General features: G+C 44.6%; 1 protein-coding gene and 1 long non-coding RNA gene across 2 annotated transcripts in view; one reads left to right on the forward strand and one right to left on the reverse strand.

Moving 5' to 3' along the window:
• Window positions 1–7916: 7916 nt before the first annotated feature.
• LOC311233685 lies at window positions 7917–10377 on the forward strand. Its single transcript, XR_014620029.1, has 2 exons — window positions 7917–9517; window positions 9605–10377. It is a non-coding gene; the product is annotated as an uncharacterized lncRNA (long non-coding RNA).
• A 178-nt stretch (window positions 10378–10555) lies between these two features.
• Window positions 10556–15840, reverse strand: part of faxdc2 (fatty acid hydroxylase domain containing 2) — a 28859-nt gene continuing 23574 nt past the window's right edge. The window contains exons 8-9 of the mRNA XM_084320679.1: window positions 14963–15129; window positions 10556–11623 (exon numbers count right to left, since the gene is read on the reverse strand). Of these exons, the coding sequence (XP_084176805.1) occupies window positions 11467–11623; window positions 14963–15129 (324 nt within the window). The 3' untranslated portion in view covers window positions 10556–11466. The remainder of the gene's footprint in view (window positions 11624–14962; window positions 15130–15840) is intronic.

The following is a 15840-nucleotide window of genomic DNA, read 5'->3' on the forward strand; positions in this document are numbered from 1 at the left end:
TCGGTGACTGTGATGCACCAATCGGAGTCAGTACCGAGCAGCAGGAGCCACAGTACCCCCTCCAGAACGGAGAAGTGGAAGATAGTGTGCCCCTACTGTGAGAAAGAACACTGGCTAGCGCAATGTGACTCCTTCCCCAAGCTGAACGCGGAGGAAGCAAGTCAATGGATAAAGTCCAACAAGCGCTGCTTTTGCTGTGCGCGCTCACACATGGCAGCCGAATGCCGCTTAAAGAAAAGGTGCACCAAGTGCGATGGAGCCCATCTGGACATACTTCACGACAGTAACAGACGGCGCCCTTCACCCGCACCATCCAGCAGCAAAGCGAGCGTCATGTACATCGATCCCGCCAGCAGCAGTGGAGCCCGAGTACTCCTAAAAGTAGTGCGTGTGACACTAAGCTACCAGAATAAAGTCCTGGACACTTACGCCGTCCTCGATGACGGGTCAGAGAAGACCCTTCTGCTCGCCTCCGCTGCGGCCCAGCTAGGGCTGCGGGGAAGCGAAACCCAAATGACAATTCGGACAATAAGACGAGATTTGAAGACGATAAAGGGCGAGAATGTCTCATTCTCTATCGCAGCAAGCGGCCAGCCTGAGCGACGGTACCAGATTACAGACGCTTTCACCAGCCAAGAAATAGGACTGTCGCGGTACACATACCCCGTCGCCAAGCTGATGGAGAAATATGCACATCTGCGCAAGTTACCGATCCCGCTCATAGACAATGCTATGCCGACCCTGTTGATAGGCTCCGACCATGCAGACCTCATTGTCCCGATAGACCGGGTTCATACCGGACCCCGAGGCTGTCCTGCAGCAGTCGAGACCCGTTTGGGATGGACTCTCCAAGGCCCGCTCGCCAAATCTCTCAACCGAAGTACAGCCACTAGATGTCTCCACTCCCGAGTCACAGAGGGAGAAACCGCACTCCTGCAACACGTAGAGCGGCTATGGACCTTGGAACAAATGCCCTTTAAGAACGGAAAGAAAGACATTCGCTCTAAAGATGACATTTACGCCATTCACCTCCTCGAGACAGGGACCAAGAGAGTCCCGGTCAACGGCGTGTTGAGATACGCCACGCCACTCCTGCGGCGAGAAGGAATGCCTACTTTCCACGCCAAGACAGACGCCACAGAACGGTACCTGCTGAACACGGAGCGGCGCTTAGCCAAGAACCCCGCCCAAGAGAGTGTATACCGCGCCGAGATTGAGAAGCTCATCACAGCGGGACACGTCACAAAGATGGATATTAAAGAGGCTGACCAGACCACTGAATCGTGGTACGTGCCTCACCACAAGGTCCATCACAACGGTAAAGACCGCATAGTATTCAACTGCAGCTACCAGATCGGATCCCAAAATCTGAATAAAGAGTTACTGCCCGGTCCCACACTCGGCCCCTCCCTACTCGGCGTTCTACTCCGCTTCCGCCAGGAAAAGGTGGCCATCAGCGGGGACATTAAAGGAATGTTCCTGCAGGTGAGATTAGTAGAGGAGGACAAGCCCCTGTTACGGTTCCTATGGAGAGAGAAGCCAGGAGATGAGCACCCAGCCATCTACCAATGGGAAGTCCTCCCCTTCCGAACGACGTGCAGCCCCTGCTGTGCTACATTTGCACTACAGAAACATGTAGCAGAGGACCCAGCAGCGGACGAAGAGGTCCGACACAGCGTAAAGAACAGCTTCTACGTAGACAACTGTCTACAAAGCCTTTCAACCCAGGAAGAAGCCGAGGCTCTCCTGATTAAACTCCGCGCCTCATTGATCAAAGGCGGCTTTGATCTCAGGCAGTGGGCCAGCAGCGATCCGCAAGTACTGCGCAGCCTCTCCTCCGAGGACAAGGCAGCCAGCAGCGAGACCTGGATGGCTACAATCCCGGGAGAAGCCCAGGAGATGACCCTGGGATTGGTGTGGCGATTCAAAACAGATTCGCTTCACTACAGACACAAGCCCCTGACTACGGAGCAGGGAAGGCCGGCGGCGGCGCCGACCACCAGACGGAGTGTGTACACAACACTCGCCCGACAATATGACCAGCTAGGATGTATTCTACCGTACACCACCAGGGCAAAAATGATTGTACGAGCATTGTGGGACAAGGACCAGGGCTGGGACGACCCCATTCCCGCACACCTTGCATCCACCTGGAGAGAGTGGGAGATGGAGCTCCACTCACTCCCAGGCGTTAATATGCGCCGAAGCTACTTCCCACCCACGGTGAGGCCAGAGACATGTAAAATGGACTTACACGTCTTCAGTGACGCCTCAGAGGTCGCATACGGATCAGTAGCCTACTTGCGGGCCCAAGAAGAGGGGGGAGAGAGCTACACAGCATTTGTCCTCGCCCGCTCGAGAATAGCCCCACGCAAGCAACAATCTATCCCACGTCTAGAGCTCTGCGCAGCCCTAGCCGGAGCGCACCTAGCCACGCTCATCCAACGTGAGCTCACCATACCGGTGTCTAGAACAATCCTGTGGTCAGATTCCACGACAGTACTCGCCTGGATCAAATCGGACTCATGCAAGTACAAAGTCTTCGTGGGAGTCAGAGTCACCGAGATTCAAGACTTAACCGAAGAGTTAACCGGAGAAACAGAGTGGCGCTACGTTGATACAAAACAGAACCCAGCTGACGTCATCACCCGGGGAATGCCCCTAGATGACCTCACCCGTCGCAATGTCTACAGTGACGGCCCAGCATTCCTAAAGCTCCCGGAAGGAGAGTGGCCCACGCCTATCCCGAGGGAAGCCAGTCAAGAGGAGGCTGAGAATAAGAAACCTATGTTCTGTGGATTGAGCACTGTTATCTCCGCAGACCCCAACATAGATGATTGCACTACCATAGAGAGTGCACAACAAAGGACATTCCTACTGCACTACCTACCGTCTCTACAGACCCGCCAGAAGTGGGTAAAGGAGAGAGACAATTTGACAGAAGGAACAGTCGTCATGATTATTGATCAATCACTGCCCAGAGCTATGTGGCCGGCCGGCCGCGTAAGCAAAGTGATCACCGGTGCCGACGGCAAGGTCCGAGCAGCTGAAGTGCTTGTCCAGGGTCGCACTTACACCCGTCCCGTGGCGAGGCTCATAGAACTGCCCCGACTCCCAGACACAATCGATGATGACCATGACCCTATAACCCTATGACTTTGTGAAGTTGACTGACCCCTACAGCAAATCCTTATGTGTAAATAGACAACGCGATTAATCTGTCTCTGCTTAACTGATTAGGTCTGGGACCAATCAGGGGGTGGCTGTTGTGAAGGGCCAGATTAAACCGAATATATATATTTATTTATATATATATATTTAATTGTATTTGTATATTCTCCAATATTCCCTGATATCCCTTGTATATTCCTTGTACAATATGCATTGAATATCCATTCTAGCCTACTGAACATCCCATAATAGTCTCCATTCTACTATTGGTCGAGACCTTGGTGCCAGGCTGCCATACCCCCCAGACCCAGTTCAAACGTACCGCTCAACATGTACGAACAAGTCCTAGTTCCGCGTAGGAATCTGGCTACCGCACCACTAATGGTACTATTTGTTCATAGTGCGTATATATACTGCGCTACTAAAGTAGGACTTCCTTTTAGTCCAGTTTCTTACCCTCCAATAGAGTGACAGACGTAAAGCCTCCCCGCGACGCCACGTGTGGGAGTAAGGCCAAGTTCGGCCTACCATCGGTATTGAGACATCGTGTATATTAATATTTGAATAGTCATATTTGGCACTATATCGTCGAGTTGGACGTAGTCTATTAAGCTAATAATAGTCTATTCATATGTAGTGCTTCGTGCGGTGAGAATACTATCGTAGTCAGTACCACCATCGTTTCGGGTAGAACTGGCTGCTTATCCAGGGTGGCCGACCCCATGTGAGGCTGCACCCGAGGAGCCCCAGAGCCGACGAGCGAGTGGACCTGCATACCGGATTATTCTACCGACGACAGCCCGCCTTCCCAGGCACGGATTATGCTTTGTATACAGTGATTATTCTATGGATAAAGACCAACACTGCCGTGTGTTGGAAAACCCCCCCCCGGAGAGGACGACAGGTGAGGAGACGCTCTACACGACGAGGTCGTTTCACGTCTCTCCATCGTGGACCGGAGGAAGCCGGCCCACAGAGAGTCCAACTGCTTTCATCTGTGGATCGAGGATCGCTGAGGCACCGAGCCGCACAACCGTGGGTTCTCCCAGGATACCCTCGGCCAGACGGATACAGCCAGACTCTACCCCCCCCCCCCCCTTCTCCAGTTGTCTTACAAGCGACCGGAATTCCCCCCTAGTGTATCCAGTTCTATAATCATTAAAGTATCATTGCTATTATTCCTTAAATATTCCAGGTTGTATATTTACCGCCTGCGCCACCAGAGATTGGACGTTCTCTATTGATATACCAACGAATACTCATTTGCCATAAAAGTGCATCCTATTTCAAATCATAAATGTAATTAAGTGATTGCTCTACATACCTTTTGCTATGTATTAATTATTATTAAACGCAGACTTTCGACTTGGTACATTTGTGTTGGATCGTTTCATCTACGTGGGAGTGTTTACCATAATTATTTATGCCTAGTACTGGGTGGCCAGAGTCTAAAGTACAAGAGGTAGTGGTAGTAAGTATCATATCTAACAATACAGTCAGGGAATTGTACCCCTCAGTTACAATAGGCAAGGACGATTATTTAGTGGAAGAGTGCATGATAGCAGAAGACAGTACGAAGGTTCGTTTTTATTTTCTCTCCTTCATTTCAGGTATTGATTGAAGAAGTCTGTTTTTAGTCGACAGCGAAAGATCGTCGGGTTTCGGCTGTCGTGACTGTGGTGGGACCGTGGGAACTAAGTTCATTCCACCATTGTGGAGTGAGGACCGAGAATGTAGAGAATAGGTACAAGGACTAAAGATATCTCAACACAGTGACACATTGAAGGAGATGATGACCAGCTGAAATGAAAGACTGAATAACAATCAAAACATCTTTACTACTGTATATAAGAATTATGCATTTGACAAATTTGGGACAGTGTTCATTTTGTTTCATATTTCATAGTCAAGGTAGACCGCGCTCTCAGTAGCATGTCTATGTTCCCCGGGTCCTATGTTCCCCGGGTTCTATGTTCCCCGCTTTGATTGATTGATAGATTGAAAATTTTAGACCACCAGCCCTGATTCCAAACTCTAACCTTAACCAGTTCAAACGAGGGCCTAAGCTTAACCGTTCGAAACAAGGCGGACATTAATAATTAATAAAATAATAAAAAATGTCAATCTATTAATCAATCAAAGCGGGGAACATAGAACCCGGGGAACATAGGACCCGGGGAACATAGGGATGATCCCTGTGACACTGGGTGCTGAAATCCCAAGGATTATGAGGAAAAAAGCCAAAGGCCGGACCAGCACTCTTCAGATTAAAAAAAAAATTGTTTTTAATGGCAGCCTATAATACAGACATGTATCTACACACATGGTGCCTCCTACAGGCCTACTGGGCAGCCCAGAGACCGACCTGAGATGTCTCCACAATTCTCCACTTGCACAAATTGAAAGTAGGCACTTCCGGCTGACTTCCGGTTGCCAATAGTACTTCCTGTCCCATCCAAATACATTGGTTTTAGCTACTTTTCTCCCCTTATTTAAACAACTTTGTCGGCACAGAGAGGCAATGAAACGTTTGTATTATTATAGTATAGAATGTATTTAATAAGCAAACGTTTGTCAGCAGGGTTTTTGGGCTGTATTTCATGTAAAAACGTTTACTGTTAGTTTCCTTGCTCAGCCAGCATTAGCCTTCATTAGCTAACAGAAGCTAGTGGTTAAACAGGCCGGATTAGCTTTGAGCTAACTATCTTTCCCGACCCATGTATTCATTCCATTCTAAACATAACGTTAGTTTACAAAACATGACCTGTCTATATAACGTTGAGGAACAAATTATAAGTGTGTGGGTGTGTGTTTTGGTGAACATTGGACTGCAAACAGAAAATGCATCAGTTAGACAGTAGCTACTGTTAGCTGCCGTTCCGGATTAGCTTTGAGCTAACTATCTTTCCCGACCCATGTATTCATTCCATTCTAAACATAACGTCAGTTTACAAAACATGACCTGTCTATATAACGTTGAGGAACGTTATCTCCCGGGACGAGTAGCCACGTTAGTTAGCCAACAACCAGCCAGGCAGCGCCGTTATCTCCCGGGACGAGTAGCCACGTTAGTTAGCCAGCAACCAGTCCAGCTAACGTTAGGTTGCTGAGGCTATTAGCACATCGACAAGCTGCTGGAGCTCCCGAATCCCGATGCTGGTTGAAGTGGAGCTAGGTAGCCAGCAGGCTAAATGCTCCCGACGACATCGACAAGCTGCTGGAGCCAGCTAACGTTAGCTTGACTGGTTGCTGGCTAACTAACGTGGCTACTCGTCCCGGGAGATAACGTTCCTCATATAGACAGGTCATGTTTTGTAAACTGACGTTATGTTTAGAATGGAATGAATACATGGGTCGGGAAAGATAGTTAGCTCAAAGCTAATCCGGAACGGCAGCTAACAGTAGCTACTGTCTAACTGTGATGCATTTTCTGTTTGCAGTCCAATGTTCACCAAAACACACACCCACACACTTATAATTTGTTCCTCAACGTTATATAGACAGGTCATGTTTTGTAAACTGACGTTATGTTTAGAATGGAATGAATACATGGGTCGGGAAAGATAGTTAGCTCAAAGCTAATCCGGCCTGTTTAACCACTAGCTTCTGTTAGCTAATGAAGGCTAATGCTGGCTGAGCAAGGAAACTAACAGTAAACGTTTTTACATGAAATACAGCCCAAAAACCCTGCTGACAAACGTTTGCTTATTAAATACATTCTATACTATAATAATACAAACGTTTCATTGCCTCTCTGTGCCGACAAAGTTGTTTAAATAAGGGGAGAAAAGTAGCTAAAACCAATGTATTTGGATGGGACAGGAAGTACTATTGGCAACCGGAAGTCAGCCGGAAGTGCCTACTTTCAATTTGTGCAAGTGGAGAATACTCCCTCCGTACACAGACGATGTTTCCAGACGGCCCCCTTCCACCATGACCGGTGAGATGGGCCAAAGGAAGACACGGAGGAGTAAGCAAGAAAAGTTCATCGGTCCCGGAGATATACACCATTACAAACATTGCAGATGCATATTTGAGTGATTAGCACCACAATGTCCTTTCTTAAGGGTGAATGTTTGTACCGTAGCTCTTTTTCTCCTAATGCAATCTTATTGTTTATGATGGGACTTGTTTACAATGCCCTCTAGAGGGGGAGACAGGTTACTATATTCATTTGATGGTATGGTACTTCACCAAAGGGAATGAATGAAAAAATGTGTTATCCTGTTTTCTACAAGTGACTTTTTTTTACTATTATTTTTTTTACTTTTATTATCATGATTATCTTTACTATTATTATTAGTTTTACGAATGGTGAAAAGTTTTCCTTCTGTTGTTGTTGTTCTTTGCTTATAGAATTTTGTGTTTGCTATTGGCTTATCTAAGTTTCTGGTTTATATTTGTTTTCAACATTCTACATTATTAAGTCCTTACTCTGGAGGTCAAAGTTGACTCACCTCAAGCTCACCTCTATGATGTCACTTCCTGTCCACATGGTATATGTAGCTCCCATTTTTACAAGCTATCACTGCTAGCCTATTAACACTGAAGATGGAACACCTGTTCTGAAACATGTCTGTATTATAGGCTGCCATTAAAAACAATTTAAAAAAAATCTGAAGAGTGCTGGTCCGGCCTTCAGCTTTTTGTTTCATATTTCATGCCATTGCTCAGTCCCACACAGGCTCTGGAAAATCGGCTATAATAGAAAAAGTAGGAAGTGCAACACGTGATCTCTTCAACATCTTTATTATAATTGTGCAACAATCCAGTCTAGAATGTTGTTAAAAAGCCAAAGCTGGTCCCTGAATTGCAACCCAGAGGTCCAAACTGGCAGAGCTGAAGGACCATCCAATATTGTGATACAGAGATTGTCAGTCACGATTCGAGGATGATTATTTTGAACAGGTTTTCATATTTTATACAGTATAATATATATATATATATATATATACACACACAGTTCTACTCATTGCTAAGGCCTTTATTGTAATATGATTCAGCATTCATGGAAATGCATCAGTTTTATAAATGCCAATGAATTAATTAAAAGGCGCTATAGATAACATTCAACCGCTAGATATCGCACTAGAGCACCAGCATGTAATGTATCCAATCACGTGCATTCCACGTGGGGAGATGGGAAGTAGGGGGGGATACATGCATTTTAGACCAAATTTTTTATTAATCAATATTATTTTTGGGGAGGGAGCAATACTTTTATTCTGCACCTTTCTAAAAGCTGTGAATGTATTGTTATTATTATTATTTTTATTTATTTTTTTTAAAACAAGTACTCTATGTAAAAATGTTATCTATAGCACCTTTAAAAGTGCATACAAACAGATTATAAAATAGTCTATTTGGGATGTCCTTTTTTCCTGCTTTCCAAGCACCAAGATAATACAGTGGAACATGGGAATAGACTGATTTACAGAAAGTGCAGCAACACTTGACTCAAGGCATATGGCTATAATAAGACAAGGCAAGATAAGATAGACTTTAGTGTCCCAAAGGAAATTCATCTTAGACACAACGTTCTTAAAACAGGCATATAACATTATAATGCATTATAAATTATTATGAATGTCTTTATAAATGTATGCTTTAAATTAAGTGTTACAGAAAGTGCTATTGCTTTAAACATTCTTGTAAAAACTAAAAAAAAAAATAATAATACAATGTCTGCATTATCAGATCAAGTAGGTAAAATGAAAACAATGACGAAGTCATGTAGTACAGCAAATGAAAACCAAGTCCACTGTCTCTTTATCCAAGAGAAAATCAACAGATGTATCAAAATCTTTCCTTAATCATTGAAATGAAATATGTTGAACCAAATTAGTAGCATGTACCACTTCTAACCTCAGATAAATGTTGGTGTGAAATGTTAAAGGTAGTCCAATTTATTTTATAGTTGATTAAAATCTCTTAATGAATACCTGAAAATCGAACTATGAATATCCATAACCCTCAAGTTGCACTTTTCTTTATTTCAATTTTTTTTATTGTGGGATTTGAAAACATTAGCCAACATTTCTTTTTTTTAATCCACTTTTTCCTCCTAATTTTTTCAATTTTTCTCCCATCCCAATTTCGTATTTCCAATTCTTCCCTCCCCTGTCTTGAACGTTGCTAGACTATGCCTCCCACTGGTCGGCTGTAGTGAGGATAGAAGCCTTGCATCACGTGTCGCGTCAGGCGTCTATTCGAAACCCAAACGGTGCATGCTTTCGCGTTCGCGTTTTGCGCTCCGATTGGCCATTGCCGTTTCTGGTCGCACCAATCGTGTGACGGCAAGTTCTTTCGCCGGTTAAGCTTAGGCACTCGTTCGAAGTTGGTTAAGGTTAGAGTTTGTCTTAGAGCATGGCGATAAAACGCCAGCCCTGATTCCAAACTCTAACCATAACCAACTTCGAAAGAGTCGCCTAAGCTTAACCAGTGAACTAAGCGTTAGGTAGTTTGCAGGCTGTTAGACCCGGAAATGGGCGTGTCACACGATTGGGCGCACATGTCACATGACCAGAAACGTCAGTGGCCAATCAGATTTGCAAAACGCATGCACTGTTTGGGTCAGTGGAGAGGAGTAACACGTGGGAGGCTCACGCTGCCCCCGATACTTCCTGTTTCTGCCATACCGCAGTCACCCAACCGACCTGTAGGAGTCGCTGTCCACAACGTCCAATCCCCACCCACCGGCTTTCCCACCCTCTAACACTGGCAATAGACCTATCTCAAACCCTGCCCTCTTTTCTTGATCCTCCAATCACAACGGTCTCTTGCCTCGGACAAGCTTTGTTTGTCCGAGGCAAGCGACAGTTGTGATTGGAGGATCAAGAAAAGAGGGCAGGGTTTGAGATAGGTCCATTGTTAGTATGACGGCCGGCCAAGCCGGTAGCAACGGCGAGAGCTGGGCTCGATACCAGCATCCCCTGCGTTAGTGGCGAGCGCCTTGCCCACTGCGCCACTCAGTCGCCCTATTAGCCAACATTTCTAAAGTGACTTACATGGTTCTTGATCTGAACGTTTCAGTAGCTCTATTTCACTATTCTGTTGCTATGAAAACACTACATCTCATGACAGGGCGAAAATATATGACATTTACCAACTGAATTCACTATTACCCCGACTGAAATGTTGTGTTTTCAAATATTAATTAGCAAAAGAGATTATATTGAATAGTGAGATTCCCATGGTGAAAAACAGGGTCATGGTTAAAATATCCACGTATCGTAGATTTTGTCATAGATTTTCCAAGTTATAATGCATTTCAACAAAATGAGGATGCCTTCTAGCTATGACCAAAGACTATCCCTGTTCCATAATTAAGGATAAGTAGTTTCACCCAAGTGTCCCTGCTGCAGACAAGTAGGAAAATTATAGGTACAAAATAAAGTATTTACTTTATTAAATGCCCTGAAAAATGCAGAAAAGAATATTCAGTCAACCTCTGAACGTGTACAGCTTATTATATCAACTCAGCCAATTCCTCACATTCCATTGAAGTTTAGACTTTTTTTTTTTTTTTATACAAAGAACTAGGACCAAAGTTTAAATTAAAGTGCCCTAAAATGTGTTCATGCGACCTTCCTGTGATCCCCACCAGTGAGAAACACGTGAAAATTGTACATCTTTCACATCATACTGTGGCTTGAAGACAGTATGAACAATATATAGTGGTCACGCACATCCAATTACCTCCGAGGCTGGACCAATAGACTGCAATGAAGCAGAGAAGTATTAGTCTGAGGACGAGCGGTAGCTCCAGACGCCACTCTGGATGCGAGGATGGATTGAATCTAAGGCAGCTACACCTTCTTCTATGCTTGATGACGGTATGCAAAGATTTTACTTTCCATTCCTCACTGGGAGGAACGGAAATCCAGAAATCTATGTTTGTCGGGTTATCTGTGCGTAGACGGGCTGTTTTTCCCCTGTGGCATCGGTGTTAACCAAAGCCTAAGACTTTTCTCTCTCTCTTTTTTTCCCTTAAAAAAAAAAATAACAGACCCTATTACAGCCATTCTAGATTGATTCTGAGTTCTTCAAGGGAAAACTTTTCATATTTGTAGTATTCTCACGACGTGTCACGCCTACCGATATGGTGCAATGTCACAGCTCATTGGCCACAGTTGTCATTTAATGGAATTTGATTACAATCACGTCGTCTTGCCTACCAAGATCCCTGCGATGGAATACTATGAATTGGGGGACGTTAGGCTATTATGGGGTCCAGAGAGACCAAAAGATTGAGAAAGGCTAGAATGGAGGTTTAAGTACATGGGTCAGAGGTTTTCACTGGGCCTTCTTGGGTGCGTCTGGAATGCTCTCGGACAGAGGCGTGAGGTTGGTGAGCAAGACGTGACGCTCGTAGTGCTTGGTTTTCCTGAACTTTGCATCGGTGCCATGCAGCCTGTCCAGCACGCCCAGGACCCCGAAGCACTGGTTGAACCTGGAAGCAGGAAGAGCGTGTTAGTTTATCAGTGTCACCGTTTCTCAATATTTCTGGTCTAAAAAGGAATGAGAAAACTGTCGTCTTTTCATCTCAAAGACGGATCCACTTACATTAAAACAGTGTTTAATTAAAATGAAAGTAACTTTGAACCTTTAGCTTGGTAGTCCGTTGTAGACTAGTAAGTAACTGTCAGCAGGGGTCACTTGTTGGTTAAGGTGAAAAGCTGTAACTCGTCATCATTTTCACCTTAACCCTTTCACTGCCACACTACCAAAGGGTTAACCCGTTCACTGCCACAATACAGAAGCTTAACCCTTTCACTACCACACTACAGACGGTTAACCATCTGTAAATGGCTGCTTTTTTATATAGCGCTTTTATCCAAAGCGCTTTACAATTTGTTACTCACATTTTACCCATTCACTCACACATTCACACACCGACGGTGGAGGCAACCATGCAAGGTGCCAACCTGCTCATCGGGAGCAATTAAGTCCTCAAGCCACTGTCTGTAGTGTGGTAGTGAAAGGGTTAACCTTCTGTAGTGTGGTTTGGAAAGGGTTAAAAAGTTGTTTGTCTACAGGTTCAGCGCCAGAGGTCGCTGTGGCCGTGTGTGCCAGCGCTTTGTTCATTGGGGATACATGCCGGTGTTGGCAGTGCTAAAACTATATTAAATATTATAGCTATGGATCTAATAACATAGTCGATTGTCATTGAGTTTCTTCCGGTCAAGATGCAAAAAACAGATCCATTTTTTCATCCATACATTTCCGTTTTATACCGTGGTGAATACGAGTATAGTTTTAGAGTAATTCTGTGTAATCCCAGGAAACGCCGCCAAACAGTGTTTTACTGCATTTCATTATAAATCGTGCCATTCCTTGCCTGGATCAATAATCAATCTGAAATCAATGCTAGATTATCGGTATTATGTTTCATCATGCATGCATGAAAGGGTGGGGGGCTTCTATGCTTCGATCGCCATCAACGGAATACGTTACACAGTACATTACAGACACACGCTTCGATCGCGGGGAAAGAATTATCGGATCAACGCAAGATTGATAACATATAGCCCTTACCTTGTCTATGATGTAGGGGTGGACGGTATGGTCTAAAATTTATATCACGGTATAATTTGAAGCATTGACGGTAACGGTATATATCACGGTATCAGTGTTTCCGTTAGAATATTTTTTTTTGCCCGATAGGCAGGCTATATAAAGAATGACATCCTCAAGGCATGTAGATTTATAATATTTTAACTTAAAACTAGGCTACTTTTGCGTATACAGACATTATATTCCAAATAAAATAAGTCCCGAGTCGAGACTCCGTGCTGCTCCCATTGCCAACAGCGGGGCTGGATGCTGGATTTTGCTAGAAGCATATGCAGGTGCAGAGCCACAGAGTAGGGGCGCTTTCAGGTCCGGTCACAGGCCCGCTCAACAGCGCCCCCCACCCAACGGCTGAATTGCCAATGGCTGAATTGGAGTATTGCACTCCAATCCACTGCTGCAGCCGTCCTCCCGCTGCAGCCGTCGTTATCATAACACTACACACATATCATAATGTTTACAGCAAACTGTAGTTGATCACCAGGTATGTTTTATTAACGTAGAATAATTCATATAAGAAAAACGATAGGGAAATCTCTTACCTTTCTCCACTGGTTAAAAATGCCAGGAACTGAAATTTAAACTTGCTGTGCGCCGCAGTGATATGTGTTTATTATGAAATGACAATTGCGTGTTGACACGCCCACTGCGCGAAGCCTCCTAAATAACTAGTGAAATAGTCGCGCTGTGGTTACATGACGTCATTGCTATTTTAGAGCTGCTCTACCGGTTACACGGTATAGTCAAAATCCATACCGTAGAGCAAATTCATACCGTTTATACCGTATACCGTTTATACCGTCCACCCCTAAACTGCAAAAAGAATAATCCAATTATCTGATCGCCATTCCAAATACTGATCGTGATCGTGTTTCCAACGTAATGGGGGGGGGTGACCCTCGTCGATGCATCCGTTATAACTGCTTGTCTTGCCCGAGTATTTAGACCCCACCTGCACGCCGCAGCTCGGCCCAGACAACAAGCCACATCGTTTCAAATGGAGTGCAATAGCAGCCGCAAGGCGTTAGGAGGCGGTATTGGACGTTTGCGATCTCAGACCCATTCCCAATGATAACATCAGGCTGGATGGATGAATTATGAATGGATATAGCGAATAAAAGAAATAACGACCAAAACCCGACTTTTCTCTGGTTTGGCGTCCATTGTGTTAAGACCGGGTACAACGTCTGTGTGCTTCTCCCTAAGCAAATGTTGGCAGTTTTCGGACAAACCTTGCTTGTACGACCTGTCTAACAGGTCTTACCACAACCGAGATATGAACAGCAACGCCTGAAGGGCTGTGAGCAGCGTGGTGCAGATTCCACATGAGTAACATACTGTCAATATTATCAATGTTGAAAACGCACTTGATAGTAGCCAACGTAGCGCTATCAATGTTAACCGTAGTCATTTATGTAACTTATGTAACGTTAGCTGAGGTAGCAATGGTAATTATTGTTATTGCTCAATGCACTGTGCACTTTAGATTCTCTATACACAGCGCCACGCCTCGTGTTTCAGTACAAGAAAAAGTCCAATCCAATCTGATCACAGCCTTATGGGCTTTTTTATTTGATTGTTTTAACATAGTCTACCACCACGGAAACACTGCGAACAGCTGATTGGAGAGACGCACCGCGAGGTGGTGATCCTTGGTTTCAACTCGCAGCTTTCAATCATGGGGCTTTGTGAGGTGAAAATGGGTTAACCCTAACCTGTTGTTCCTGCTACCCAACTACCCCGTTGACAGGCTACGGTCAACTGACACACTATTCATAAAATATAACTCGTCAAAATAAAGTGTGACACAAATGTATACTCATTTACCTTTAAGCTAAGGTAAACCTTTAAGCCAGGAGGACTTTTATGGTCCTTGAGGCCATTTTGTCAAGCAAATGGAGATACAGTATATAGTATAGTAAAGGTTTTGTTAGGTTAGGTTAGGTTAGAAAGAAAGAAAGAAAAGAAAGAAAGAAAGAAAGAAAGAAAGAAAGAAAGAAAGAAAGAAAGAAAGAAAGAAAGAAAGAAAGAAAGAAAGAAAGAAAGAAAGAAAGAAAGAAAGAAAGAAAGAAAGAAAGAAAGAAAGAAAGAGAAAGAAAGAAAGAAAGAAAGAAAGAAAGAAAGAAAGAAAGAAAGAAAGAAAGAAAGAAAGAAAGAAAGAAAGAAAGAAAGAAAGAAAGAAAGAAAGAAAGAAAGAAAGAAAGAAAGGCTGACTCACTTGAGGTGGTGGAAGTCGTGGAACTCTGGGGAGGGCAGGAGGGGGAGGTGGTATCCACAGTGGGAGATAGTGGTGCTGAGCAGGGCCAGGGAGTACCACAGGCTAGTGGTGGACAGGTGGGAACCAACGAGCATAGGACCCATTACCGCTGGCAGCATGTTGGACAACTAGAGGAGAGGAGGAATGAACCAGTACATACATGTCAAAGTAGAAGAAAGTGAAGTATTTTATTTATTATTTTGGGGGCACATAAGCACGTTAGATCTCTAATGGGAAAAAAAACAGTGAACGGTCATCATGCACTTGTCCTAATATACTAGCCTACCATAGGCGGCGGGTATGTAAGGCCAGGGTAGGCTATGCCGACCCAGACCAGTCGGCGCATTATTATAGGCAGCCTATGGCTACGATATTGTGTGTGTGTGTGGGCTGCTGCAGCCCGGTGGTGACAATACGCAAGGGTCAGCCAACCGAGGTGTCAATGGGTAGGTGTGGTGTCTGTTTAACATTCCAGACGGCCTGGCCGTGTGGCAATAAAAGGAACTTGAACTTGACTGCAGGCAGTAACCAATCACGCCGCATCATCAAACCGATGTCTGGTCTTCAAAATCCTCCATGGGCTTATAGCCCCCCCCCCCCCCCCCCCCACTTCAAAACATGGTTAAGAAATAACTACACATGTGAACATAGCCCTGCAGAACTCCAACACCATATGCTTGCCTGTACCTAATATGTAGAATTATTGTTTGTTTGTACATTGTCTGTACATGTCTGATGTAAATATTTAGCATTTATATATAAATAATATATGTGGGCAGCCCCAGTCGCAGAATTATTATATAGGCAGCCTAGGCTACGATATTGTGTGTGTGTGTGTG

Source organism: Notolepis coatsorum, assembly GCF_963971535.1.
Source record: "Notolepis coatsorum genome assembly, chromosome: 8".
NCBI classification, from domain to species: Eukaryota; Metazoa; Chordata; class Actinopteri; order Aulopiformes; family Paralepididae; genus Notolepis; species Notolepis coatsorum.